Raw genomic sequence first — 26,917 nt, 5'->3', positions numbered from 1 at the left:
GAAAGGCAGATTTTTAAAGACTTTTAAAAAACAATTGTGTGTTTAGGGTGGTGCTGGTGGAGTCGGGGTCCAACCCACTGGAGCCGGAAACCACCACACAGAGTCTGTTTGATCAGGCTTCGTCGAGGGTCGAGTACGAGACACACGACTCACTCGCTGCGTCAGTAACATGTAGAACACACATGGAGTAAATTGTTTGTAACGAATGGCTATATATCATCTGTCTGGTACAGTGACAACAAGTCTAGCGTGTTGTTTTTACAACGCTTTGGGGCAGAGAGTTGGATGAGACAACAGCTTTTACTTGTTTGTACAGTAAATACAAAGGCTCACATTTACATAAAAACCAGGAAGAAGACTTGACAGCAGTTCTGGTTTATGTAAGTGATTTGTAAATAGACTTTACTTATAAACCACATTTCACGGCTTTCACTTAGTTACACACCTGTGATGACAGCCGGGGGTAACATGGTCTTTCCTAATGACACTCAGAGATACGGACAGAGTGAAATGTGAGCTCGAGCCACCAACCTCTGGATTAGGTGACATCCAGTTTACCAACTGAACCACAGCCACTCCGAAAAGGGACACAATCCACAAACTTTGAAGAAGTCTTGATATAACAGGAGGAATATTTACTTCTGGGGCTGGTCACTAAGACTCCACATCTTTTGTACTTAATTTTGAATATCTAAATATATCGTGTATATATGCAGCTCTATACTCAAGAGCTGGAGTCATCTGTGGTTTACCCAAATCAAGCTACATAGTTTGATATCTACAAGCCTCAAATGGCTGTGATATTCTGCCCTCCTCTTCTTCCCTGTTTCAGTATGGAGAAGATGCCTTCACACCAGATCTGTGTTGAGCAGACAGAAGGTGAGCGAACAGCACTAATGTACACACAGGCTTTACTGCTCTAATCATCATCTCTGTGTGACTGCAGAGCCTTAATTCATGCGTGCTGTTGACATTTTATTATGCATCCAGACAGTGAAGGCAGTGAGTTCCTGAGTGCAGTGAGGGACGTTTATCTGAAGCCAGGCCAAACAGCCACTCTGAGGATTCACTATCTGCCCTTCTGCCCCGGCACTAAGCACTGCTCCGTGCTGCTTGTTTCACTGGTCAGTATGAGTCGCTATGAGTTTCAGTGTCTCAGTCCCCCCCCCCCCCCCCCATATAAAAAAATGCACATTTGTTTTCCTATTTTGAAAGACTGCAGACAGCTCTGAGTGCAGACGGAAGATTATCCCAGTTTCTAATTCCTCTGGCAGTCTGGAACAAGATGACAGCAATGAGTTTAAATAAATTTGAATTGAATCGCTTTTCTTGCCCTCCAATCAATATCTGAGACAACACATTAGAAATGGAAATTACACACCAGCATCCTGAAATCTCATGCTGCCAAACCTTTCTACACATTCTACTTGGAAGCAGAAACACATTATCCTGCAGCGTGTGTATAAAGGTAAACATTTGGTTGTTGTGCAAGCTGAATCTTCTTGAAAGAGAACAACTGATGAGAAAACATGAGGACTTATGCTTGAAATTGCTTGTTCACTTGTGTTTCCAGGTGGGAGATATGGTGTATATGGTGAAAACCACGTCACAACTGCCCCTTCCCTCCCCTCTGACTGCAAAGCCCAGTGCTCACATCGAGTCCATCCCCCAGGATTCAGGTGCGATCGTAGCACAATGTGACTGTGCCACATTGTGTAGTATCGTCTGATTAAAGCAGCACCTTTTACAGTGTATACGACCAGAGAAAGTGTTCAATACCAGCATTGTGCAAAGCAACAGCAACCTAACTTTTCAGTGGATTGATGCATTTAAGAATGAAGTCATTCACCTACTCATGCACAGCAGCTAGAAGACATCCCGGCCTGATTAAAACTCATAAAAATGAGTCCACATGCAGCTCCTGTATACATACTTTGCAGCCAAAAACTGGCAGATTATTATTTTCACAGTTAATTGGAGGATGAGTGTCATTTTAATCACATGTGAATCAGGTTTTAATCAACATTCCTCCAAAAAACTGTGTGACTGAATTTATTTCAAGGTCAAAATAACAAATACATGCATTGATTGACACACATAAAGTTATTTAGATTAAAGATTGCTCCGAAATCCTCGTGATAGAGGTGATGGAAGCAGTTTCGTTTGATGCTTTCACAAAGTTCAAAGTTGAGCATCCCTGTTGTAAAATCTGATCAATAGGTGCAGCTTAACTACACTGTGTGTACTACACATCTGCTTATTGCCCGTACTGTGTTACATTATAGCACGTTATATACGATCTGTCCTCATGTATTTGTTCTGTGCTGCAGCCACAGCTGTGTGTGTGTCAGTGCTGAGGCTTCAGTGCACGGTGGGGCAGCTGTGTGAGGAGGTGCTGCGAGTGCCCCGGATCAATATGCAGTGGGAGCAGGCTCTGGCCGTCTGGGCTCAGCACTGCATGAGCATCGACGAGCGCAGGAGGCGACTGCTGACACACACAATGCATAGCAGCACTGTGAGGGCGACCACGGCCGCGCAGAAGCTCTGCAGACAGCTGGTACACACACACACACACACACACATGCACGCACACTTCACTTTATTCATGCGTTCATGATGCATGTTGTGCTAATGATCCATGTTGGTGTGCAGGGTGAAGAACTGGAATACAGTGTGGAAGTTTCTTTGCCTCAATACTTCACTCTACCCTGCACTGTTACAATACCTTTAAAAGAAGACACTGATATACCGTGGGAAAACCCTGCAGGTACACACACACACACACACACACACACACACACACACACACACACACACACAAATATAAAGATATGACGATGAATTTCATCTTCTAAAATAAAGATAATGGAAGCACATTGAATCAGGACATGGGCCGCACATTTAACAGCTTTACTTTATTGAACTGCATGTTTCCTGGTTACGTACAGTTTTATTTACAGTCTCTCCAGTGTCATCAGCCTATTCTTAGCTCACATCCCTTGGCTCACTGCTTTCACTCCAGCTTTGAAAGTGCTTGTTAAAAACAACATGCAGCTCCTGCAGCCGACTTCTCACCTCCCTGGTATGATCACCAGCTGATGTCTGACTGGCATGGTCCTTCTTGTTTGTGAAGCAGAACTCATCATAACACCATGAGCTGAATATTAGACCCAGAATAAAAGGAGACCCCACTTTTTTTTTTTTTGTCACTCTGGTGTCTCTCTGTGTCGTTGATGGAGAGGTGTTCAGTGACTGACACTTTCATTTTGGTGAAGCCACTTTAATTAAATGCAGCCAGCCTTGTTTTAGCTGAAGTGTGAAATGGAATTCCCTTTGACACATGACTTGAGTCGCACTGATCACAGATTTAAAACAATGGTGCTGATTAGGAGCTATTTTTAACACGCAGAAAAAACAAAAAAACAAAAAAACGAAACCCTGCTGAGTAAATGATTTGCGAGTCAATGTAATGAGCAGGTGAAATCGTGGCAGAACACAATGAAACAATCAGGAAATGTAATTTTCTCAATTAATACTCATCTTTGCTTCCTATTCTACTTGTTCTTCCTGCCAGGTCTTGACTGAATACTTACAGTGGAGCTGACATTATCCTCTATCCAGAATGTATTATTGATTTAACAAAATAGGAACATGTGTAATCCAAAGTCATGACGTCCCACTAACTTCTTAATATCTGCATCTATGGCAACTGCAGTGCCTGTGTCTGATCTATCAGCAAAGTTCAGTTCATCTGAAAAGATGCTGAACTGCTAGAAAGTGCTTCCCTTGGAGAAATGACTTTTCCTGACATCCCGAGTTATTGTACAGGAGTGAATTTAGTCCCTGGCTGCTCCAGTTTGAAATACCCCTCAAGTTTTTGACTTTTTGCTCCCTCAGGTTGAATCCTCATGATTGAAACCCACTAATAGTCTCACTTATGGCATTTACTTAAATTGCTGTCAATATTTTTGCTCTGGCTGTCCTCCTCCTGCACTCTGAATCTCCTCTCCTCTCTGGTTGATAGACTGCGGCTGTGTGGATATCCCATTACAGTTCCAGGCCGACGCGGTGGGGAAATATGAATGCAAGTTGGCCCTGAGGTCTTGGTGCGATACCAGGGTCTACTCATTGGAGGCGATGGTGACTTCACAGGTACATGTGGACTTGATTGAAGAGCAAACATCAGGTTGGACTTCCTGCTGTTTCATCTGCTTAAATATCCCCTTTTGTGACGACAGGAGGAATCCATCCATTTGGACTTCACTTCACCGGCTCACCGCTCTGTAACACAACTCGTACCACTGGTGAGGGACCTGGACAACTACGTAGTTTTGATGAAAACATGACACACCTGGGTATAAAGGCACATTCCACAATATGAGGTCATGAGATCCGTAAACCTGTTTTTGATCAACTTCTATGCTTCATCTCAACCGCTTTTTTGAATTGGAGATTTTGTACCGCAACAATTTGAGATGGCAAATTAAAACGGTAAAAAATATGTGACATGCAAATGTTGGTATGAAAAGGTCTCTGATAATTACGAGGCTAATTGACTTGTTTTGCAAGAAACTGAAAAATAACTCAAGAACAAGAGACAGAGAAAAAGCTCGCACACCACAGGTGCCTTTTATGGAGTAGATGATCTGATGAACTTTAGGGCGCCTTGCTGCATAAATCTGAATAATAACAAGGTTAAATTGGGATCCTTGATGGCATCTAACACTGTGACAATGTGTGTTGTTTTGACTTGATGTTGCCCACAGCAGTGCCTGTAGCACTTGCTTGGTAGATTATTTGATGGCTACTTGTCTCCTGCAGCACAACGAGACGCAGCAGGATTGGAAAATACAGGCTGGATTGTGTGGGGAAGGATTCTCCGGGCCAAGTGTTTTGAGCGTGCCTGCAGGGACCAGGGTCTGCTACCCTCTTACCTTTCACCCTGCTGCACAACACACCGTCACGGTACAGCATTGCTTTGTTGTGTCTTGCTTTATTGCTCCTATCTTTCACTTCTGTGCTTTAGTACACTCTCTGATCGACTGTGCAATCTGTGCTTTGGGTTGGTGTGTGTCCAGGAACTTTACACACATCAGCAATAATTTTCAAGAAAGCCCACTTTAAAAAATCCCCCGCTGCCACGGCTCATCCACCAAACCCTCATCTTTAGCCTCTCTGCTCATTAGCCTTCTCCATTGCATCCGCACAGGGAACTTTCAGCTCAAGTACCACCACTTATCTTCCAGGCCTCAAACAGCAGCACACTGTCTGGCCTGTGTGGGTGTTAAGATGATATCTGGGAATTCAAGCCTGCTCTGTTGCTGCGTGCATCTTCCAATACTTTCTATGACACACAGCAGCACACCGCCTATAAGAAACAATCTTTGGACAAACTTTTGCTCTAATGCAGAGGGTGAGCTGCTCTCCTGGAGCAGTGGTTCCCTTCAGGTTCTCCGGTGGGGGATTACTTCTAAGAATCTCACATTTTAGTTCAAGTAGCAGACACCTCCAAGAGAGCAGCAAAAGCAGTTAGCTCTCTTTTTGCTGCCAAAGTGGCAATAGCAGGAAAGCCATCTTTAACACGAGGAATCAGTTCATTCTTTTCTTTCAGATCGTTCAGCAAATTTGCCAAAAGACTCAAGAATCAATTTGTTTGTGGCATTTTTGGATGAAGGACAAAGCAAGAGCTGCAAATTAAAAAAGAAAATCAGAATATTTTGATATTTTGCACAATGAGTCGTCCTTAAGAAAATGCCCTCATGTTGAAATTCCTCCTATTTTTCTCAATAAGATACTATTATAAATGTTTTCAGAATATTCATTGGTTGGTTTTCAACGGAGATAGATTGACTGGCATCATGCACAGAATACTACAGTTTACTGTGTGTAAAATGGGCTTAAAAGCCTGTATTGTAAATTAAAGTTTACACAGTAGGACCAAACGAGAGCTTAGAACCTCTGACAGAAACACTGAGAGGAGTTGTCTTACTTTATCGAATGTTCAGATGTTTGAAACCCTCCACAATTATATCATTATTGAATTGATGATGCAACCAGATATGCAATTAATTCTTAAAATACGAGTACTTCCAATGCCTTCCAGTCATTTAACCTCACATTTGACCAGACCTAACTGTGTTATTTGAACCCTGTCCGGAGTGGATTTTTAAAAAGCTGTTTTTGTTTCTTCACACTGTTGGAACTCCCTCCGGACTTCACTGTCCCCTCCACAGGGCCTGCTGTCTTTACAGAACAACTGCAATGGCACAAAACACGTGTTTTCCCTCAGAGGAGTGGGAGAGCGCCCCCTGCCTGTAGACCATGTGCTAATACACTGCCCTGTTGGAAAGACCACTCACACTCAGCTCGATGTGCCCAACTACAGCCAGAATAAACGCTCTCTGAAGGTATGAATATGAATAACAGCCACACACACTGCTGGTGAACTCTAATTGATGCATGGGTTTGGGTTTGGTTACTGGAAAAAAATAGACTGTTAAGTTGTGTCAGTACAGTTTATTGTTTAATTCACAGGTATTGGTTTTAGTTTTTCCTTTTGCATTAACCCTGAAAAGCATAAAATGCAATCTGTGGCCATAAACAGAACATTGGTTGCATTCGATCGCTGCTTGTGGCTTGTGTGATTGTTAATAAAAATGTGTTTTTATCCATGAATTTACAAAAAAAGAAGCAGTAAAAGAGTTGGAACAAAGATGACTAAACTTATGCAAACATAAACCTCCAATCTCATTTTCTTCCAAAGAAATTATATGTTTAGTTCAAAGATGTTTTTGTCATTGCTAAAAGAAAGAAGGGAATACAGATGCTTTACAGGAATCATGTGAAACTAACATGTATCACATGGCACCTGTACATTCAAAGCTGCGGTTGTTTGTGTGTACACAGGTGGTGACAGACCTCTCCGTTGTAACGGGTCTTCCTTGCCTTGAGATCGAACCTGGTCGCACTGCTCCATATACCCTGAGCGTGTTACCATGGAAGCGTGGAAAACAAACAGGTCTTTCATATTGAGGCATTCTGTGTTTTGAGCGGCAGATGAAACACAGATGAATGTGTGTGTTTATTTCCATCATATGTGTCTAAATAACCAACGGCAGCCTCCAGCTGCCTTAAGGTTAAAAACACCTCTTTACCTTCCTCCTGATTTGCATCCATTTCTGCCAACTTGCATTACTATATTTGTTTCTACGCATCTAATACTTGTCCGCATGCACATTGACATGTGCCGTAACAATATCTTTCCTCCTGACTTCTCTTTCAGGCTGTGTGTCCTTTGTAGAAAGTGGTGCTATGCAGGAGGTCAATGAAAGCCAAGGTAATCTGTGATTTTCATACCGTGTAGTCTCAATGAACCACTCCATACTTAGCTGTATGATATAGTGTGTGGACACGTCTCTTCACCAACACAGTATTCATGCTTATGTTTGCTTGTCATTCAGGGAATGCATCGGCATGCTATGAAGTGCATTTCTCCCTGGAGATCATTTGTGAGCCAGCAGCACCCATCAAGGTCATTGACGTGCAGTGTGTTAGTATGGTAAGTTCAATAAGCTGCTGTTCTAGAGATGTGAAGAGGAGAAACGAGTTTGTGGTCAGACTTTTTTTTTTCTGTCTTTGCTGGGCACAAATACATGCTCGCTTGAAGTGGACAATAATCCCTTAAATTAGATTAATTATAATGGGTGTTATCAGATAGGAAAATTAAAGATTATCTTTCAATCATTTCCTCACTCGCAGAGCTCCGTTGCCATAGAGATCCCTGTCAACAACCCTGGAGGAGAGCTCCTGACGCTGGACGTGTGCGTGGAAGGAGGCAGCCTGAGCGGAGCCGTGCAGGTTTCAGTCCCACCGCGGGCGACTCTCATCTACAAAGCCTCTTTCTCTCCGTGGAGAGTCGGGAAGTGCACAGGCAGGTGAGCCCAGACCTCATTGTTCATTATAGCCCTTCACAGGACTCGCAAAATATATATCATGAAAACAAAGCAGTGGGTAAGTATATAAAAAGAGATGATGCATTTTTTCTACCAGGAATGAGCAACTATGATCATAAAATCTCTTCCTTGACCATCATCCAACAATTCCCTGTGAAAAACAATAATGTATATATCTTTAGGAATTGGCTTGCAGAACTGCAAAGTCTTGAGACAGTCTCATCTATACAATAAAATATATCTAAAACTGATTAAAACCACACATTTTTTATTCTTTCAGCAGCCATGACCATCCATTGTTAGAGATCATAACTTGTAAGGAAGCCAACATTGTATTATCAGTACTGAACAATGCAGGATGTCTGTATCGTGCATCATTATGTGCCTTGGTTTTTTTTTTTTCTGTCTGTGCTCTCTGCCAGTGTTCTGTTCCAGTCGGAGGCGGTGGGGGAGTTCTGGTACCAGCTGCAGCTCTATGCTCTTCCTCCTCCTGTCATCACTGAGCCTCAGACCTGCTGTCAGCTGGGAAAGTAGGTACACACAGTCTCACGCCCGCACTCATCCTCTGCAGGATTAGTGGCAATGAAGGAATGAGATTACATCACTCCTCTTTGATGTGTGTAACGGATGATTATGAAATTATGAAGTACAGTGGACTTAGAAGAAAATATTTAATCTCTCACTCTCTGTGCATGTTAAACAATCCCCTCCAGAGATGTTGAAACATTAAAGAGCACTCCTCTTCTGTAGAAAATAAAATATCTAAGAATATTCAAAGAGGTTTTTTTTTTTTTATAAAGTCTGTATAAGTACATCCAGGATTATTTCGGAACCTGAAGTGATGTAAATAAACTGAAGGGTTTCACTCTGCAGTGACTGAGGGGCCACATACAGCTGTTCTTAATGGAAATGCACCACAAACAAGCCAAAACTTTTACTTTAAAAATGAGTATTAGCTGAAATCTGACCTGCCACAGGGTTTCTCTCCAGCCTATCGCTCCTCAGAAATCTGAGTTATTGCTGCCTTCTGAACCCTCATGTTATGTCTTTAACTGTGATGTTAGATTTTCTTTTGTATCGTGGCTTTTCATCCCTGATCAAACTTTGTTAGATGTGCCTTGATGAAAATAAGTGAATTACATTAATAAAGATTGAGATCTGTAAACTTTTCAGCTACAAATACTTAGATGTTTTAATTCTGCTGCTTTGTGTTAGTAGTTAGCAGCTGAATATGAGAGAGCAAGTGAATCTATTATCCCAATGGGGATTCTGGGTACAATCTGACCAAAAAACTGAAGTGCAAATATATACGGTCTGTGTAGAGTTCCTGCATTATAGCTCATATACAGTAATTTAGGAAATGACATGCAAACGCTCTCCTTCAGTAAACACACACTGTATCTGTAATATAGCGGCTGGATCTTCATGAGGAGTGTAATTGCAAGAACTAAGACACAACCACAGTGCTGCTGTTTATAATTGGACTTTATTACTTTTTTCTTTTGAGCACAATAAAGACGGGGATAACAATAAAAACAGATAAACCTTGTGACTGCGCTGTCGATGTCCTCATGCACCATAAACAAGGAAAAAAACATCCACTTTTATACTTCTTCCAAAATTGTAACTTTTGTGTTGATGAACCCACATTCATTTCCTGTGTTATTACACTGACGTCCCTCCTCTAATGAAGTCTTCCATGTCCAAAGAGGTTCACAGTCTGGATTCAGTGTCATCATTACTGTGGCTGTTGTGTGTCTGAGCATCACAACAATGCAGTGGATGAAAATAGCAGAAAAGAAAGCGAGAGAGAAAAGAAAAACTGCAGCCGTCACCATGGACTGTGGTTGTTGCTGTGGGACATCGTCTTTGTCATCACCCCCCTGACTGCCTTCACCTATTTTGAGGCGCAGCTCCCTGAATTTATGACCAATTTCACCTGACAGCTTTTACTCAACGAGCTCCCTAAAGAGCTCAACATGTGAGGAGTCGACAGGAAGGTTTCCCTCAACTGCAAAACCCCGGTTATTGGAGCAGCGGGAATGTGTGGGGTGACAAAAGCCACACGGCAGAGAGAAAGATGTGCTGTCACTTCCGCCCGAGTAACAAAGATCAGGAAGTCATCAGTCAGTGTGGGAGATGTAATGTACCTGTTTGCAGTGATCACAGGTGGAAAGAGGCAGTGTGTCACAGCCACATACAGCGAGGAGACAAAGAAAAAAGATAGAGGATTTATGGCAACAAAGAGTCTATAACCTTTAACACAAATGAGACCTTTTGTTTTTTTTAACATCCTCCCACCTAAGAAAATCTGTATCTGCACATTTAAATCCAACCTTCAAATCCTTTCCACCATTTAAATGTAGTCCTTCGTGAAATCCGAGACTTTTTTGTAGCCATTACAGCACACCAAACTCTGGAGGGCAAAAATAATGGATATTGACAGATGAGAAATGCCTTGGCATGCAAAGGCCTGCTTTCAGATGAATTAACCACAGAGGTATACCGTCCTACTGGAGATCTGAAAAGAGATGTGAAAAAATAAAAATAAAAAATGAAATAACAGTTACATAAAAAGACACTCTAATTGATGGAACATGCAGCCTGCAATCCTGAAACGAAACATGGTGTTTGTCCACGTTGAATTAAACTCTGTTTTTTAACATTTTATTTCTAATGTGTATCTCTCTGAAGCCTGAGGTGGGAAAGCCTACGGATCTGATGCACACTGTAAAACAGTTTCAGACTGAATTGGCTGTAAAAAGAGCAGCAGGTACATTTTTCAGCAGAGCAATAATTATGTCGGCGTTAAAAAAAGTTCAGATTCATGGAGTTTTAACGCGAGCTAACAAGCTCAGAGACAGTAACTACATTACCACACTAATGAACGATGATCAGAGTTGCATATTATTTGCACTCGCTGTAATTAGCTGAGGAAATTGTAAACACATTATCTGGGTCAGGTGGAGCTTCTCTTTCCGCTGCTTTGCCAGTTGTGTCATTTGATTGTGTATTTTGTGTGTGTGTTTGTGTGTGTTAGGTGGACTAGACTGAACATTCCCCTGGTCAACCCAACAGCAGAGACCCTGCAGCTGACTGTACGGAACAGCAACCCCAGGAACTACACACTGGAGATGGATTCAGGAGGCACTGTCAGTACACGCACACACACACACACACACGCACACACACACGCACAGACACTCACTCTCACCTTTGTGCCACTACCCCTCTTTTTATAATCTATTGTTCACAATAAATGTTGAATCAATTTTAGCCCCACATTTAAAGCCACTTTGTTCCTTTCCCTCGGGAAGCTGATAGTGTTTGTTCTCATTGGATATTTGATTGGCTTTAGATTTCATCACATAAAAGGCCCGGAACACAGCAGGTTGTCTTCTCACACATACACCCAGCAACAAAGAGTGAGTGTTGGCAACATAAAGGGAAAGACTTACGGCACAACTGGATGGAAGCTGAGAGTTTTACTGCAGTGTGATTTAAAGTGCTTCTTTGAGCACGAGTGCAGTAATCTGTCCTTACTGTCCCCTTAAAAGCTGCTTCCTGTGTGTGTGTGTGTGTGTGTGTGTGTTTGTGTGTGTGTGTGTGTTTTTTCCAGGTCACCGTGGAGCCCCAGTCTTCCTCCCAGCTCGGTGTTCGTTTCAGCCCCTCAGCCATCGGAGAGGGGAACCACAAAGCAAAGATCACATTCACCTGCCCTCAGGTGTGCACACACACACACACACACACACACACACACACACACACACACACACACACACACACTCAGAGAGAAAGTGGATCACATCTATCACAATCCCCTGTGATGTCTCACACACAGACTCGCACTCACACGGGGACACGTCACATCTTTTCCATCTTAAATTGGTTTAAGCTGGCGCTCTCATTTAATTCAGTGTCTCATCATTCTCAGTCGTCCACATAAAACCCAGAGCAGTCTGATCGCCTCATGAAGCTTTACATCCCCAGTGCCACATAATACAGAAAATCCCCCACCCGGCCCTGCTTCTCTCTGACCTTCACTTTACTGTACAAGATGATGGATGTCCACATCTTGAAACTATAATCCAGTATTTGTGTTCATGAAGAGTCGAGAGAATCACGTTCTAATCTATGATTACAAATCCATAAACGCTGTGACAAGTCTGGCATAGATCAAGAAGACTCCATGTATTTAGTAAGAAATCCTTTATCGGACAAACAATCATATTTGGAATCTTTATCATTTCTTCCCAGCTCTTCCAATGTTACAGTTTCATAAGACATAAGAAGAGAGTTGTGTTACACATTGCTTTTCATTGTCAACGAAGTTGTGCGAACAACAACAAAACATAAAACTTTTGCTTTTAAACTCAAATTGACATTAAAAATTATTCAAACATTTAACTTCTAAATCTGGTAAAATATGAGGAAAATTACAATAATTAATCACGATACCCATTAAACAAGTTAGAATAAACATAAACAATATAATAGAGTCCGCATAATCATTTACAGTAATGCAATGAGAAGATTACTCAGTTTTTGAGACATTTTGAGACAAGATTTTCTTTCAAAATAAATCGTGTTTTTTTTTTATCCATTGTTATGACTTCAAAAGGTCCATCGACTATTTCAGTGAGTGTCCCTCAAAAGGGTTAAACCTTGACTATGACAAAACTGTGCAACAGTATAGAAACAGTACTATTTATCAGCGGTATCAAATAACTAAAACTGTCCCAACCAAACTAATGGATTTATTTTGATGTTGATTCTCTGTCATTTGTGCAAATTTGAGCCATTGTTTGACTTGACAAAGATCAGAATTACCTGAATTCAATGCTTTTATTGGTCATTTGATGGCAGAAGACTTTAAAATGTTACAATATTGATAGAACGTGGCTGCAGATGGTGCAATTTTATGTGCAAGTTCCGCAATTTTCTGGATAAATTGCTATTGTATTGTATCATATAAAACTTGTGACCTCTGGACTCCAAATCCATGACTCTATGACTCGTGTTAGGCCAGAAAGGCACAGTGTTAGTTGTAAAAGTTTTGCACAAAATCCTGGAAGCCTTGGTGAAAGGAGAAAAAACACTGGTTACCACTCACAGAGGGAGAACATGCAAACTGCATGCCATCCCTAAGCCCAGACTCAAACCAGGCACTGTACGCTAACCACACAATACAAACATATCACACACACACACACACACACACACACACACACACACACACACACACACACACACACACACAAAAAGCTAGATTTTGCCACTTTTCTGATGTTTGGAACTTAATCTTTCAATATTTGAGTCAAAATAATGAAGCTGTCACGTTTGTACTGACTAGGTTCGGTTCCCGCTGAAGCCAGACATTCTCATTTGGCTTCCTCAATGTTTTTCTGGTCACCCTTGACAAAATTATAATAAGATTTTCCAACTGGTCCTGATCAACTCAGCAGTCTGTGATTAGTTATGATGCAGAGAGCCTGCAATGTACTGGCTTCATGTTTTGACCTGGCCTTCTCTTTGTTTCCCTCCCCTCTGTATTCCTTTCATGCTTTCTTATTTTTACTTCATTACTCTCCCTCTGGCGACTTCTCTCTGTGTTAATCTGTCTCTGTCGCCGTTCAGTTGCAGGAATGGTGTGTGCTTCTGAGCGGACGCGGGCTCACGCCGCAGAGCGAGGTGCCCCTCAGCGTCTCATCAGCCATTGGCTCCACCGCCTCCATCACCATTCCCTTCACAAACCCCACGGAGCTCCCGGCTACGCTCAGTGTCACGCTCACAGGTCACAGGCGCTGCACTCTGCCACTCGCTTGTTCTTGTTACATGTATGTGACACACTCATGCTCATAAAGCTGTGCATGTTTCTTCATGTTAAAGACGAAGACCCGAGTGGAGCGCCCAGCTCCAGCCCCGTCAGAGGAGGGGGTGTCTTCTCTGTACCTTTGAGCCACACTGAAGGTGATGCAGCAACAACATGTATTGTAAACCGGATGCACAAAGAAGCATCAAACAGAAGCAGCTGCTGTATCTGTTTTTACTGGATCCAATTAGGGTTACGTTTTGAAGCGAATCACAGTCAATAATCTGCAAGTCTCATCAAGCCAGGAGTAGCCGGGATCTGTTTTCATGCTGCACACGTTATGTTTTAAGTGGTTTTGGCACAGTGCACAAAACATGCCAACTATAAAGTTTATGAAATGTGCTTTGATGCAACGAGAACCTGCAGACTCCTGAGTAAGTAACTTTAAATTAGAAGCAAAAACTGAGAAGCATTTTCAGCAGATGTTCAAAAGCAGCCTCGATGAATCAGAAAAAAGCTAAGCCTCCTGCAAAGATCAAGTCGGACCTCGTTACATTAACTTTCATTTGAATCGGTCCACACACGAGCCACCGTGATGCATTTCAATGAGCTCTGGTGTCCTGAGTGAGCTGTTTATTCCTGCTCTGGGAAACAGGTTGGTGACTGTTCCCTCTCTGCTGCAGGTGTACTGATCAGTGAAGGGGACACTTTGGATGTGCCTGTCGTGTTTGCCCCCAAATCTGTGGAGCTGCAGCAGGCCTGGCTCTGCATCAGCATGAAGCCAATCAGACGTCTGGACAACGGCATGAGGTGTGTCTTCCCGAGCGTCCATGTTATCAAACATATCTGTTGTACAATTAGTATGAGACGGGTTGAATCCAAGACACACACACACTCTTACACCTGGAGGAAACTCTGGCTGACACAGTATCATCACTCAGTGCCTCCATGCTGTGGTAGAGTGGTTCTGACTGCTACATGTGCACTTTGAGTTTCACAAATGTAAAGTGCTCAACGAAATCTGGTGGAATAAACAGTTTGCATTAGTGTACACTGTAGTTTTATTGTATTTCAATATGCTGTGATCAGCTTCGATATCCGAGGTGTGAGGTCTTTAACGCTTTATGAGACAAACAGTGAAAAAACACAACCAAGTGTTATCTAAAGATATGTACATACTTCAAAGTAGTAGTAGTAGTAAAACAACCTCATGTGCCATTTACACATGATACAACATGTTTATATTATGTGTTTCTGCATGATATTTCTTTGTATAACAATAGATCGTTTCAGATTGTGCCAGAGTTGCATTGAGCATTTGTGGGATGAGCAGCAGAACTATTAATTTTTGCAGATAAGTAGCTGGTTTAAGAGAATTATGCATTGATTTATTCCCCCTTTATTCTACTAGGTAGGTCAGTTGAGAACTAGTTGTAATTTACAAAGATAAAGCATGAATGCCTTAAAAAAAAAACGATTGGCCAACAACAAATGTCCTTAGTTTTTCTGTGTGTGCTTTTTCTCACTTGTTGAATGTTGTTTTGTTAAATTAGTGAGGTTTGTATTAATGGCTCACTGTAATAGCATGTGCTTTGTTCCAATGGACTGTGTCTAAAATCAGCAGTGTTCATTCTGAATGCTGGAGAGTACAACGTGCAACATTTCAGGTCAGAGTCGGAGCGCTCCACCATCTGTTGGACTTACCCCCTCTGTGGGATTCCTGCGGCGGTTGCTGCTGAGGACTCTGAACTTGGCGTGCTCCGGTGTGAAGCGGGCTGCCAGCTGGTGAAGAAGGTGGATGTACGGCTCACTGAATGTGTACCAGGGAATGAAGACCGGAGAGGGCAGGGAGGTGATTATTGTTCAGTGTTTTTTTTCACACTTCTGTGAAGCCCAAATGGTCTCATGTTACTGGAAAAAGTTGAAGCTTTTCAATAAGAATTAGCTTCTTGCACTCAGGGATAGAAGTTAGTGCAGTGACAACACTTTTCCACTCACAGATATTGTGACTGGTTAGAGAATACAATAACACTGATGATGAGATCAGATCCTCTGGGAAATCAAGTGCACCCCAGCAGGTGACTGATGATCACACTGCAACTTTGTTTGACAGTAATTCATCAGAGTAGCATGTCACTGTGTTAAAACGACGCCTCAGCACCGCAGGTCGGACACCAGGCTCAGGCTACCGTCACAATCACTGTTCACCACATAAATACTCACTCACTGATCACAGGATGACTCAGCCTGGCTTCTACTTAGCTTTGTGCTGCAGACTTACACCAACACACACATCTTTACACAGCCCCTCTGTAGCATCTTTTAAAGTTTTTATTCAGCATTGTGACTTTGCTGCTCAGTGTTCATACCTCTGCTCCATTCGGGTCAATACTATATCTCCATAATGCCTTCTGGCAATGTTTTCAAATTCTCACTGTTCCTCTGTGATGCATGGACCGGATATCGGTGATCAAAGATAAAGCATCAAAGATAATCCAGTATCTAAAAAAAAAAAAGAAGCTTTTATATCATCCGTAAGAACAATGAGCTGTATAAGACCTGCTGTTTGGACACCATGTGTAAAGGGAGTATGTGCTATTCACATCATACAACATGGTGCAGCAGTGTAATTAATCATAAGCTGTTATCTTTTTGCACCACTTATTGGGAAACTCAATCTAATCTCTAAAATCTTCCATCATCGATCTCAATGCATTGTACAAAGATAACACATCTGACTGCTCATGATCACTTTAATAAAGTCAATTGGAGGACTGATTATGATCAAGTGGATCGTTAACAGCAGCATTAAGAATGTTGTTCGTATGATATTGATTAGATTTGACTTTATATGGTTTTCCTTCACAGTTATTTTTTAAAACATCAGTGCAGACAAAATGATAAACCTTCCTCGTGTGATCTTAGAGCCCGAACTGTTGTCAAACAACGTCTCCCGTAAGATTTCTGAATGTAACTGTGGACATTTTGACTCCTGGGAGTAGTTGTGTTCCTGCAGCTCATTGAGCTGTTCCTGGGTGACATCCTCTCATTTGCTGACAGTGGTGATGGAAGACTTCCAGTGCGAGGTGCTCTCAGACGGTGAAGGGGAGCGCCGCGAGGCGGAGGACTGCCTTTCCGCCTCGGTTGGAGCAGTGAGGAGGGACCCGGAGAACGGCATCATAACGCTCAGCCTTAATCTGGTCTACACTCCTCTCAGAGCATGCAGGTTACTTCTCTCTCTACACGCGCACACACACACACACACACACACACACACCCACACACACACACACCCACACACACACACACACACACACACACACACACACACACACACACACACACACACATATTCACAGACACGAACCACACAGAGATATATTCAGGCAGTTGGAGGAAGAGTGTGTCTTTTTGTTGGAAATATTCCATCTTAAGTACACACACAAGCACAGTGCAGTGAGGAGCATGAAGCAGTGCACACACAGAATAAAGGCTTGAGACCCAAACCACAGACGCATTAAACACCAAAGAACACAAACAAACCAGCGCTCGCCTGCACATCCCAAGACTTAGAGACCAACTCTCATTATGAGAGAAAGTGAGACGAACCCACACACCAGCATGAGACTCTCCGAGAGGAACACAAACGCCTCAGAAGTTACAAAGCCTTTACAAAACTGCACACACTCAGAGAAACTAATGTGCACACCTCCTCTGTGAGGCGAGGGGGAAAAAAAGGAGTCTAATAATCAGACAAACAGCTACACACAGCACTGGCTCGCTCTTGCACAAACATACAGGGATGAAACACAGACGCAAAACAGGAAGGAAGGCATGCAAACAATCTGTCAGCTGCGTAAAATCCAGAGAACACAAACACATGTGTAAACACTGCATTCATTTATCTACTGTCCTTCTCAGTTTTCCTCCCGTCTTCTCTCTGCCCCTCTCAAGTGGGTGTGGCTACTGCATCCATTTGTTACTGTCGGCATGTGCTGAGTCTTAATGTTTGTAGCTTAAAGGCCGCTGCGCTCCGATGAAGGTAAAAGAGGAGGCCGGCTCATTAGCTGCCCGCGGTTCTAACAGGCCTTTGCATGTTAGGTCAGATCCCCAAAGACGACACATTAACTTTGGTGGAACCTGAAAACTGGATTTTATAGATTTGCCAGCTGCTTTTTGTGGTAAAGCCACATATGATTATGAATCTCCCCAAGAGGCTGAACATTTACTAAAATAACACTGCAAACATGAATCTGGCAGGTTTGATAATATGTTGAAAATAGATATAAAAAAAAACAACCTAACCTGCACGATCTTTGAGATACTCATCAGTTGTGATCAGCGTATTGGCTGACCTTGTGCTAATACATTTAATTGGAACAGTTGTGGTTCCTGAGCATGACCCTTGACCCCATCGCTCCCCGGACACTGTACTATGGCTACCCACTGCTCCCAGTATGTGTAGTTAATGTAACGACAGGTTAAATGCAGAGGACTAATTCCCTCAAGCAGATCAATAAAGTCTGATTTTCTTTCTGCGATACCGTCCTAGCTGCAGTCGTCGGTGCCCCTCAGTTGAACTATCACCACAGAGAGTTCAGCTGGAGCACTGGTGAGTACAAGGGAGAGTTTCAAGCTGGGAACTGAAACCATTGCCGCTGGGTAGAGATCCGAAAAAAAGGTGAAGGAACAGCAGGGATCCAGTGCTGACTGGAAACGTTCCGAGTATCAACGCTGCTCAGAAAAAGGGCCAATTGGCACGTCAAGGACTCTCAAACTGTGAACAGACTCAGTTTGTTGGGATTGCTGAACTGATAATCCACCGTTTCATTTCCGAGTCAACAAACTGAATGTAGCGGCAGAAATCCAGACGCATCAGACCAGTAGGCATTTTTCCATACTGCTGTTGTGCAATTACGGTCAGTCTGTGGATTTTAGATTGTTCTTCTGCTGATGTAGTTGCTCTGCTTCACCAGGCTCTGCATTGAGATTTCAGCTTAAAATGTGATGATCTTCAGAGCTGTAAGCAGAGAACTTCTATGGATTACTACCATGTTTTCAAGAGTTTATTCATCTGATCTTTTACAAAGGTCCTCTGGCGTTAACATGTTATGAGCCTTAGTAAATGGAATATAAACTTTGTTTAATTGTACAGTTACTGAATTGGTATGTTCAGCATGAGAAGGAAAAGTATAAGAAGGAAAATACGACAACGAGCCCCTGGAAATTGAGTCTATGTAGCCTTGGATCTCATGGCATTTTGTTTCACCTCTTCAAGTTGCATAAAAATGATTGTTGTCACGTCAGATCAGACGATGGGAAGCTTTTATGTTTTGATGCAGACTAGAAAGAAATCGTCTCTCCTCCCTGATAGTTTTGGGTTGCTTTTGAAGTGCTTGACTGAAATGATGAATATCCATCAGAGCTTTAAATGAGTCTCAGTCTAATGTCTTGTCATCATGTAACGCAGCGCTGCTCTGTATTATGGATGACACTGATGAGAGGTTTGATTAGATTTTTTTTATAGATTAAGTAAATGACTATGGCATTTCTTTTCGACCATCTATCAAAAAAACACTTTTAATGACTATGGCATTTTTTTATACCATCTATCAAAAAACCCACTTTTAATAATTGCAAAAATACAGTCCACAGTCCTGTGAGTCATCAGCCAGACAATGTACACACAAAAACACCCCAATAACAACAAGCCCCTTAAATCACTGGTTTGTTATTCATGCTCTGCCCACACTACCCTAATCCTAAACTAATTGCATTCAAACAACTGATCCCACCAGTCAAGCCCACAGGGCTACATGCTTCTGAAATGCATTACTGATTAATAGAACAGTGTGTCAGGCTTCCTTTTAGAGCTTCCACTTCCTATTCCTTTCACTTTCTAAAAAGGATTCTCGTGACTTGGTGAAAACCCATTATTAAACCATTCTACAGATCAATATTTTAACAACTCGATGGCCTTTAACCATTTGAAAAAGCCTTTTTCTTTAAGTTTCTACTCATATTATATACTTTCATAGTCTTATGATCTTTAGACTCTCATTTCTTGTGTATTTGCTGATATTACTTTACATGTCTGTTTGGAGCATGTAAAATAATTTATAAATTAATTTGAACATCATTACATTAGCACACTGGTGTAGTAGTTCAATTTTCCATCTCACAGTGAGAAGTTTGCTGGTTTTAGCCCAGGCTTGGGAGCTTTTCTCGTTGTGTGGGTTTTCTCCAGATTCTCTGGCTTCCTATAGCAGTCCAGAAGCAGGTTAATGAGTGAATCGAATATGTATAAGTTTGGATCTGACTCAGACTGATAACTATAGCCAGCTGGGATCTACTTCAGTCCCCGAAATCCCAAGTTGGTTTATAATAAAAATAAATAAATAGAAATGCTTGCTTTACATGGATAAAAGATGATCCATTTAAAATTGTGTCTTGTAAACACTTCTACCAGATTCGACTGGCACTATCCCACTTCAATTAAAGACACATTGCTGCTCTTGAACTTATAATTGAATAGTTGCAAGACTTAGCAGTTGTTAAAGTCATCATAATTACTTGTTTAACTAAGTCCAAAAGAAACCAACAGTCTGGAGCTGACAAATCTCTCTCCAACACCAGCAGGCTTCCAGGTAAAGCTGGATCTTGTGTGCGTCTCACAGTCGGCCAACGTCAAGGCGCAAAGCATTCTGGGATCGCTCCACTGATGATGTTGGTTCATATGAGCCTGCACATCAGTGTCCATGTCATGACTTTATTCAGTGTTCATGTGTACAGGACAGTCGGAATGGATTTAATCAGATTAACAAAAACACAAGTGATGTGAAATCATGTTAATGCAGCTGAGCCGAGCTGCTACTGCGACCTCTTTGAATGAACAGTCTGGTCTTCGGTGCCACCAGCAGAGAGTTTCCCTTCAGAGTTCCTTCTCCACTTTGCACCTCATGCTGGCACAGTTCCATAGCAGCTCAATACCCTGTGGACTTTGCAGGGAAACAAACACAAGTTGTGTTTACATTCGGGGAGACTCACTGAAACACACAGTTTGCATCCTCACTCATTAAACATTTGCAAAACTGATTTTTAAAGGCTTTATACCTCCTGGATTGTTAATATTCATGTTTACTTGCATGCAGTCTTTTTGGTGCATTGCAGTTTTTCTTTCACCTGTAGGACGTGGGAATGACGTGAAAGCACTAATCTTATTTATTTGAATTGGAAATCTCCTTTACGTTCCTGCTGTTGACATGGGAACATACCTTGTTTGAAAACAGGAATCACTTCAGCTCCTCATTTAATTCCAGCTTGTGTCTAATGAAAACACGCTGTTCAATCACGAGTGAGCTTTTCCCCACTGTCCTGCTCACTGTACACTGGCAGTGACATCCTGCTGAGTGAAGAGTGCATTCATTCATCAGCTCCTGTCTCCATCCGGAGAGTCCATTAATGAGGCGTTCCCCGGTCGAATCAATACCTCGGAGAGCTAATGACTTCTCCACGAGGAAATGACGGGGGGTGTGGTGCTGCTAATAGGCTCTTCCATTATCCACATGTTATTCCTCCACCGTGAACGCTTAGATGAGGAGGTCGAGGACCATAAGCGGAAAGCGAGAATATTAAAGACCAGTTTAGTGAATTATGTTTGCGGAGATAAATAGGAATGCTCAAATTACACTTTTCAAGATAGATTAGAGAGGAGGACTGATATGAGGAAAACAGACACGCGGAATGCAGACTCTAAATCGAAGGCATTCGTCCGTGCACCACGGGGAACTGACTGCATACAGGTTCCCTTTTCCACTTTCAGCCCACAGCAACTCACTTATTAGTTGCTTATTGCTAGATAAGTAAAATCGGCTGGTGCTCTCCCACACATAAAGCTGTTTCATTGGTAAACACTGCACTTATGTTTATGTCGCCATCGCGGCAGGGCGGCTTGCCTTCACAGATCCTCACTGGAACAAATAGATGGATTGCTGTGAAATCTTCTACAGATATTCATAATCCCAACAGGAGGAATGTTAATCACTTTTCTATTTCTAGAATTTATCTTCCAGATCCTTAGAAGATTTATTGTAATGACTTTTTGATGATTTTTTGACTTCCCTCAGGCGCCACGTTTCATTTTTCTCACTTTTAGTGAAATATTATGGTTCTCGCAGCCACTCATGTTGCTGCGATGATACATTCAGATGAGTATTGTGGTTCTCCAACTTTTCTTGGAGTCAGATTGAGATTCAGTTGCATGGTACATCTCAGTGGCTATTAATTACATCAATCAATCTATCTATCTGTGGGTCTATCTATCGATTTATCTATATATCAAGAGAGAAACATTTTTTTCAGTTATATTTCATTACCTATTTGTCTTTGCATCATGAATCTTACCATGGTTTTGCCTCTTTAATGTTATATTTTAGATTACATTACGTTAGATTTAACTCTATTGATCCCGCTGGGGTAGAAAAATAAAACTCAATTATTTGCCTTTTTCTGCATGTAGTAGAAGTTCCATCTTAAGTGTAGTATAAAATAAAAAGCCACCAACAAGAACAGATAACAAAATACGAGCTCAGCCATTATAAAAAGTAGCCGCCAGCTGTCTCTCTGGCAGACTCCCACACAGTGCAAAACTCCAGAAAACTAAGAAAACCAAAAAGAAAAACACATCAGAAGTTAACTTTGGCAGGTCAGTAGCGACTGAAGCAAGTTATCTTCCAATCCCAAGGTTTGTTCAGCCGCCATCTGTCAACCAGTCCAACCTTCCTCACCATTAGGATGTATATGGATGTATGTGAATGATCATGTAGAGTGCTTCAAAACTGCCAAAGCGGCAAAAACGAGCCGTACTGCTGAAGTCCTTTCAGTTCAGCTCGGGTGCGTTTGTACTTGCTGCTCCTCTTGCCTCGGTGACAGCGGCTGTGGAAGCAGTGGATCTCTCTGGGTCTTATAAACAGTATACCTGTTATCAATAAACATACTCGGAATGTGGGAATGTTGCTCCGGTATCTTTAGACTTGGCTCTTTCTTTGTTGTAATGTATGCTTGCACACACTCGTGTTTGTGTTTCTGAATTTAAATACAATAGATGAATATTTTTCCTTCACTAATTTAAATAATATTGTATATCAAATTATGCAAAGTATTTTGATAGAGCCTGTTGACTGTTGGGTGACAACTACCTTAAAGACTGTGAAACAATGTGTAATAATGTGTGTGTGTGTTTTTATCTTGTGTGTGTGTGTGCGTCCAGGAGCTTGGCGATCGTCGCAGTTCACTCTGTGTCTGGCAAGATCTGGAAATTCACCATTTCTCTTGTTGCAACACAGCCGCAGGTGGATGATGTAATTTTAATGGAAACGACTAAATTAGGCCAGACCTCAGCGGTGGGCTTCCGTCTGACCAGCACCACCAGGTGAATGTGTGTGTGTGTGTGTGTGTGTGTGTGTGTGTGTGTGTGTGTGTGTGTGTGTGTGTGTGTGTGTGTGTGTGTGTGTGTGTGTGCGTGTGTGCGTGCGTGCGTGCGTGCGTGCGTGCGTGCGTGCGTGCGTGCGTGCGTGCGTGCGCGCCCCCGTTATCAGTTTTTTTTATTTTATTATTATTTTCTTTCATTCCCTCCAAGTATTCTAATCACTGAATTCAAGCTCACGATACCTTCTAACATGAAGCGCAGCCATAAGATATTCTTTTTGATCTCCTGGTGTGTGTGTCCCGCACGTTTGCAGTATCGACCGCACGGGAGAGTGAAGATAAGAAAAATTGGTTTGATAACAGATTAGAATTCACACTGGAGGTAATCAGAACCCGGAGTCGTCCTCGTGTCCTTTGTATTTACTGTAGAGCAGTGCTTGAATGGATGTAGAGACGGGTGATAAAGAAGATGTGTTCAGTGAAAAATTAACCCGAAATTTCATTTGTCACCTCATGCTCCCTGGCTGATTCACTGTTTCTCAATGAACCATTGAAGCAACGGCACAATAAAACCCCTGTTCACTTTTATCTGCCCTCACACAAGAAATAGATAGATAGAAATTGGTAAGGCGAGAATGGACAGGAAAAAGTGACTGTCTAGAAGGAGAAACCTCCAGCAGATACAGAATCAGGGGGGGACAGCTCTCTGCTTGGACTGTTTGGTGTTAGAGACACAAACAAGTGGACAACAGACAGCATCAACAAGCATCAACAACCTGCAGGATGAGCAGAGATCACTGCAGGAAGGTTCAAAGAGAGAGAAGAGACATGCAGTGGTAACCTAAATGTACTGGCGGAGGAGGGACTGAGGAGTGTGAGCAGTGTAAAGACGGATCATAAAAGTTTTAAGACTGATCTTAAAATCTGACACTGTGTTAGTGTCCAGAGAGGAGCCTGAACGCGCAGTCGGCCGGACAGTCAGGTTAGACTCTGGCTTTGCTGTTGAAGTATTGTTGTTTCCTCTGTTCTCCCAAAATGTGGTCGAATCACGAGAAGGATTTGTTTTGAAGCAACAACAACAACAAAAAAGAAGGAAGTGAAAGGACTATTGTTATACCATTATAGCTATTATCTGAATAGCTGTAAAGGTTTGGCAACTAAAAATGCTTGCAGGTGAGAAAGTGACAGAGAAATAATCTACACTAAAATCCCATCTGTCTGGATCATTCTGGAGAGCGCCACCCTTGGATCAGAGACGTCGAAGACGCCACGACTGAATCTCTGGTTTCACTGATGGAGACATCTGTTAAAACCGCTGACTCCCTGAGAGTCCTTCCTGCCGGAGTAAAACTCCCAGATATTTACATCGCAGCTGTGCGCCACTCCTTCGACGTGTGCATGCTCTGCCAGTAGTAAATCTGAAGTGTTGTTTCCAGGAGGAGCGAGCGCTTCGCAGCAGCTCTGCTACCGGGCAGCAGCAGCGAGTTCACGGTGACGCCACTCTCTGGGACGTTACCTCCCGCCGGTTCCACTGGAGCCCTCATCACTGTGTCCTTCACGCCAACCGCAGCCTGCAACAGGCACAGGGCGACGCTCTCCATCCAGGTACATGTGGCTTCTGTTGTCGTGGTTACAGCCATCCCAGACTCGAGGTCTTTATTGCTACTTTGACTGAGTTAAACACCACTTTCTCTGTGAGTACTTCCTGATTAGCTCAGCAGGAGACGCTCAGTTGCACAAAGCAGTGCCACCTCGTTCGTTTCTCACCGCTCATTACTTAATCAGTAATTACTTTTGGGGAGTACATCATACCGAGTAGTTAGTTCATGATTTACCAGTGGATGCTGAGCTTGTGATGGGAATTCAACGTGAGTTCCTTCATAGCAATCACAGAGTCTCGCAGCGACAGCAGGATTCTCCAAAAAGTTTTTTAATCATCAGACTATGTTAATATCCGGGTGTTCACATTCGGGTCAGATTGTGTGGCATTCGAGAAATCTTGAAGATGAAATTGTTTTTGGAAAGGCAATAGCATCGCTGATTCTGATCGTCGTGAATCAACAAGACACGGCTTTATAGCTGCGCTGTATAATATCCCACTCAGAGTACACACAATAAAAACAAACCCTAATTACCAACAAAGTAATGAGTCATTACCAGTTTGTGCTTCTCAATGGCAGGCTCACAGTTAATCAGGAACTACTCATGGAGAAAGTTGTCTTAACTGTGCTTCACACGTGATTAATGTCCAGTCATTAGCTGATGAGGCATTTATGCAGCCTTACTGTCTGTTCTGTGCGGACTCTCTCACAGCTCTGTCAACTTGCTCCTCATTCACTCCTCAGTTATTTGCTGACATTCATTCGTACTGCGTTGTCAGGACTGAATTAGTTTAAATGGCAGATCAGCCTGAGGCCATGTACAAAAACCATTACCTAAAGAGCTGACTCCTCTCGCTGCAGGCCGCAGACATGCGATGGACTTATGAAGTGAAGGGGAAGAGCCGCGAGGACTCGCCACCGCTGTGACTCCTCCACCGAGGGCAGCGCTGGTGTCCACGGGCCGTCCGAAGACCACAACCTTCAGCTCCCCTCCCTGGTTAACTCCTCCCCTCTCAAAGTCTGCCGATATAAAAAATAACAACACACTCATACACTGCAGATAGCCTTCTTATTTCACCTGATTTGCATGAGAACATGCAAACGCTGCAACTAGAAGCAAGGATTGTCTCACTGCGAGGCGAGAGAGCCACTCACATTCTCACCATCTTATCTTTATGTTAAATATTTATCTCGGTGTCACCTTCGGTCAGGTATATTTTTAACACAAACTGCAAGAGCAGCACCACAGTGACAGTAATGGCGTTCACACGTTTGCCTTGCTTTGCCTGAAAGTGCTTCATTAGCCCTATTAGTGTTTCTCATCAGCAGTTCTAATGACTAATTTCTCTGCCAATACAAAGGTGTTTCACTCAGCCCGCGGGCTCCCTAACAAAATTTAGCCGCTTGAACCTTATTCTTTTTAACATAATGTCCCTGAAAAACTTTTTAATTTGTGTTTGCAGCAGCGTCTGCAGAGTGGAGCGGGGCTCACTTCTGCTTCTGTTTCCTACCAAACCTTTACTGTGACATTTGTTAAATTGTGCTAAATGAACTTGACTTATATAGTGGGTCTTACAGCTGGAGCAGCCTTACACACACACACACACACACACACACACACACACACACACACACACACACACACACACACACACACACACACACACACACACACACACACACACACACACACACAATCCCATAATGCTTTGCTCTGTTGGTCAAGACTGATCATGCAATGGCCATAAAGCTCTAACAGTGTGAAACAATCCACTAGTAAAGGTGACCATTTCAATCAGACAGAAGTGTTTACATGATACAACTTTAATGAAATCTGTGTTCAGTCGAATTAATCTAATACAGTTAAAAAATAATAAAAAACAATGTTGTAACGTTTCCATTACAATCAATTTTTGAGACGCTTATAATTGTAAGCAACACATAAATGAAACATTTGGAGACACAAAAAATACACACATGTTTTACAGATGTTACATTTACAAGTCATGAGAATTAATGCAAATTAATATGTAACTGGTTATGAATTGAAGAAAGCGATCATCCCTGATTAGAAATAGGATTAAATTGTTTTGAACATCTAATTTTAGTAGAATTTTTTGTAAATT

At 42.3% G+C, this 26,917-nt stretch overlaps 1 protein-coding gene across 1 annotated transcript in view; it reads left to right on the top strand.

Annotated features, from left to right (window-relative positions):
* Positions 1–25,718, top strand: part of LOC308127584 (cilia- and flagella-associated protein 47-like) — a gene marked incomplete at both ends in the record, with an annotated part of 45,398 nt that extends 19,680 nt beyond the window's left edge. Inside the window, 25 exon segments of the mRNA XM_080492716.1 lie at positions 47–133; positions 833–879; positions 991–1,115; positions 1,562–1,679; positions 2,331–2,557; positions 2,653–2,767; positions 4,025–4,152; positions 4,239–4,304; positions 4,822–4,965; positions 6,234–6,407; positions 6,907–7,018; positions 7,283–7,336; positions 7,461–7,558; positions 7,759–7,934; positions 8,375–8,482; positions 10,993–11,104; positions 11,572–11,676; positions 13,590–13,746; positions 13,842–13,922; positions 14,448–14,574; positions 15,432–15,616; positions 16,825–16,990; positions 23,033–23,194; positions 24,627–24,795; positions 25,653–25,718. Of these exon segments, the coding sequence (XP_080348842.1) occupies positions 47–133; positions 833–879; positions 991–1,115; positions 1,562–1,679; positions 2,331–2,557; positions 2,653–2,767; positions 4,025–4,152; positions 4,239–4,304; positions 4,822–4,965; positions 6,234–6,407; positions 6,907–7,018; positions 7,283–7,336; positions 7,461–7,558; positions 7,759–7,934; positions 8,375–8,482; positions 10,993–11,104; positions 11,572–11,676; positions 13,590–13,746; positions 13,842–13,922; positions 14,448–14,574; positions 15,432–15,616; positions 16,825–16,990; positions 23,033–23,194; positions 24,627–24,795; positions 25,653–25,718 (3,109 nt within the window).
* Between the last annotated feature and the right edge of the window lie 1,199 nt (positions 25,719–26,917).

This window comes from Lipophrys pholis, assembly GCF_963383615.2.
Source record: "Lipophrys pholis genome assembly, chromosome: 23".
NCBI classification, from domain to species: Eukaryota; Metazoa; Chordata; class Actinopteri; order Blenniiformes; family Blenniidae; genus Lipophrys; species Lipophrys pholis.
This window is presented reverse-complemented; position numbering and strand designations above follow the sequence as displayed.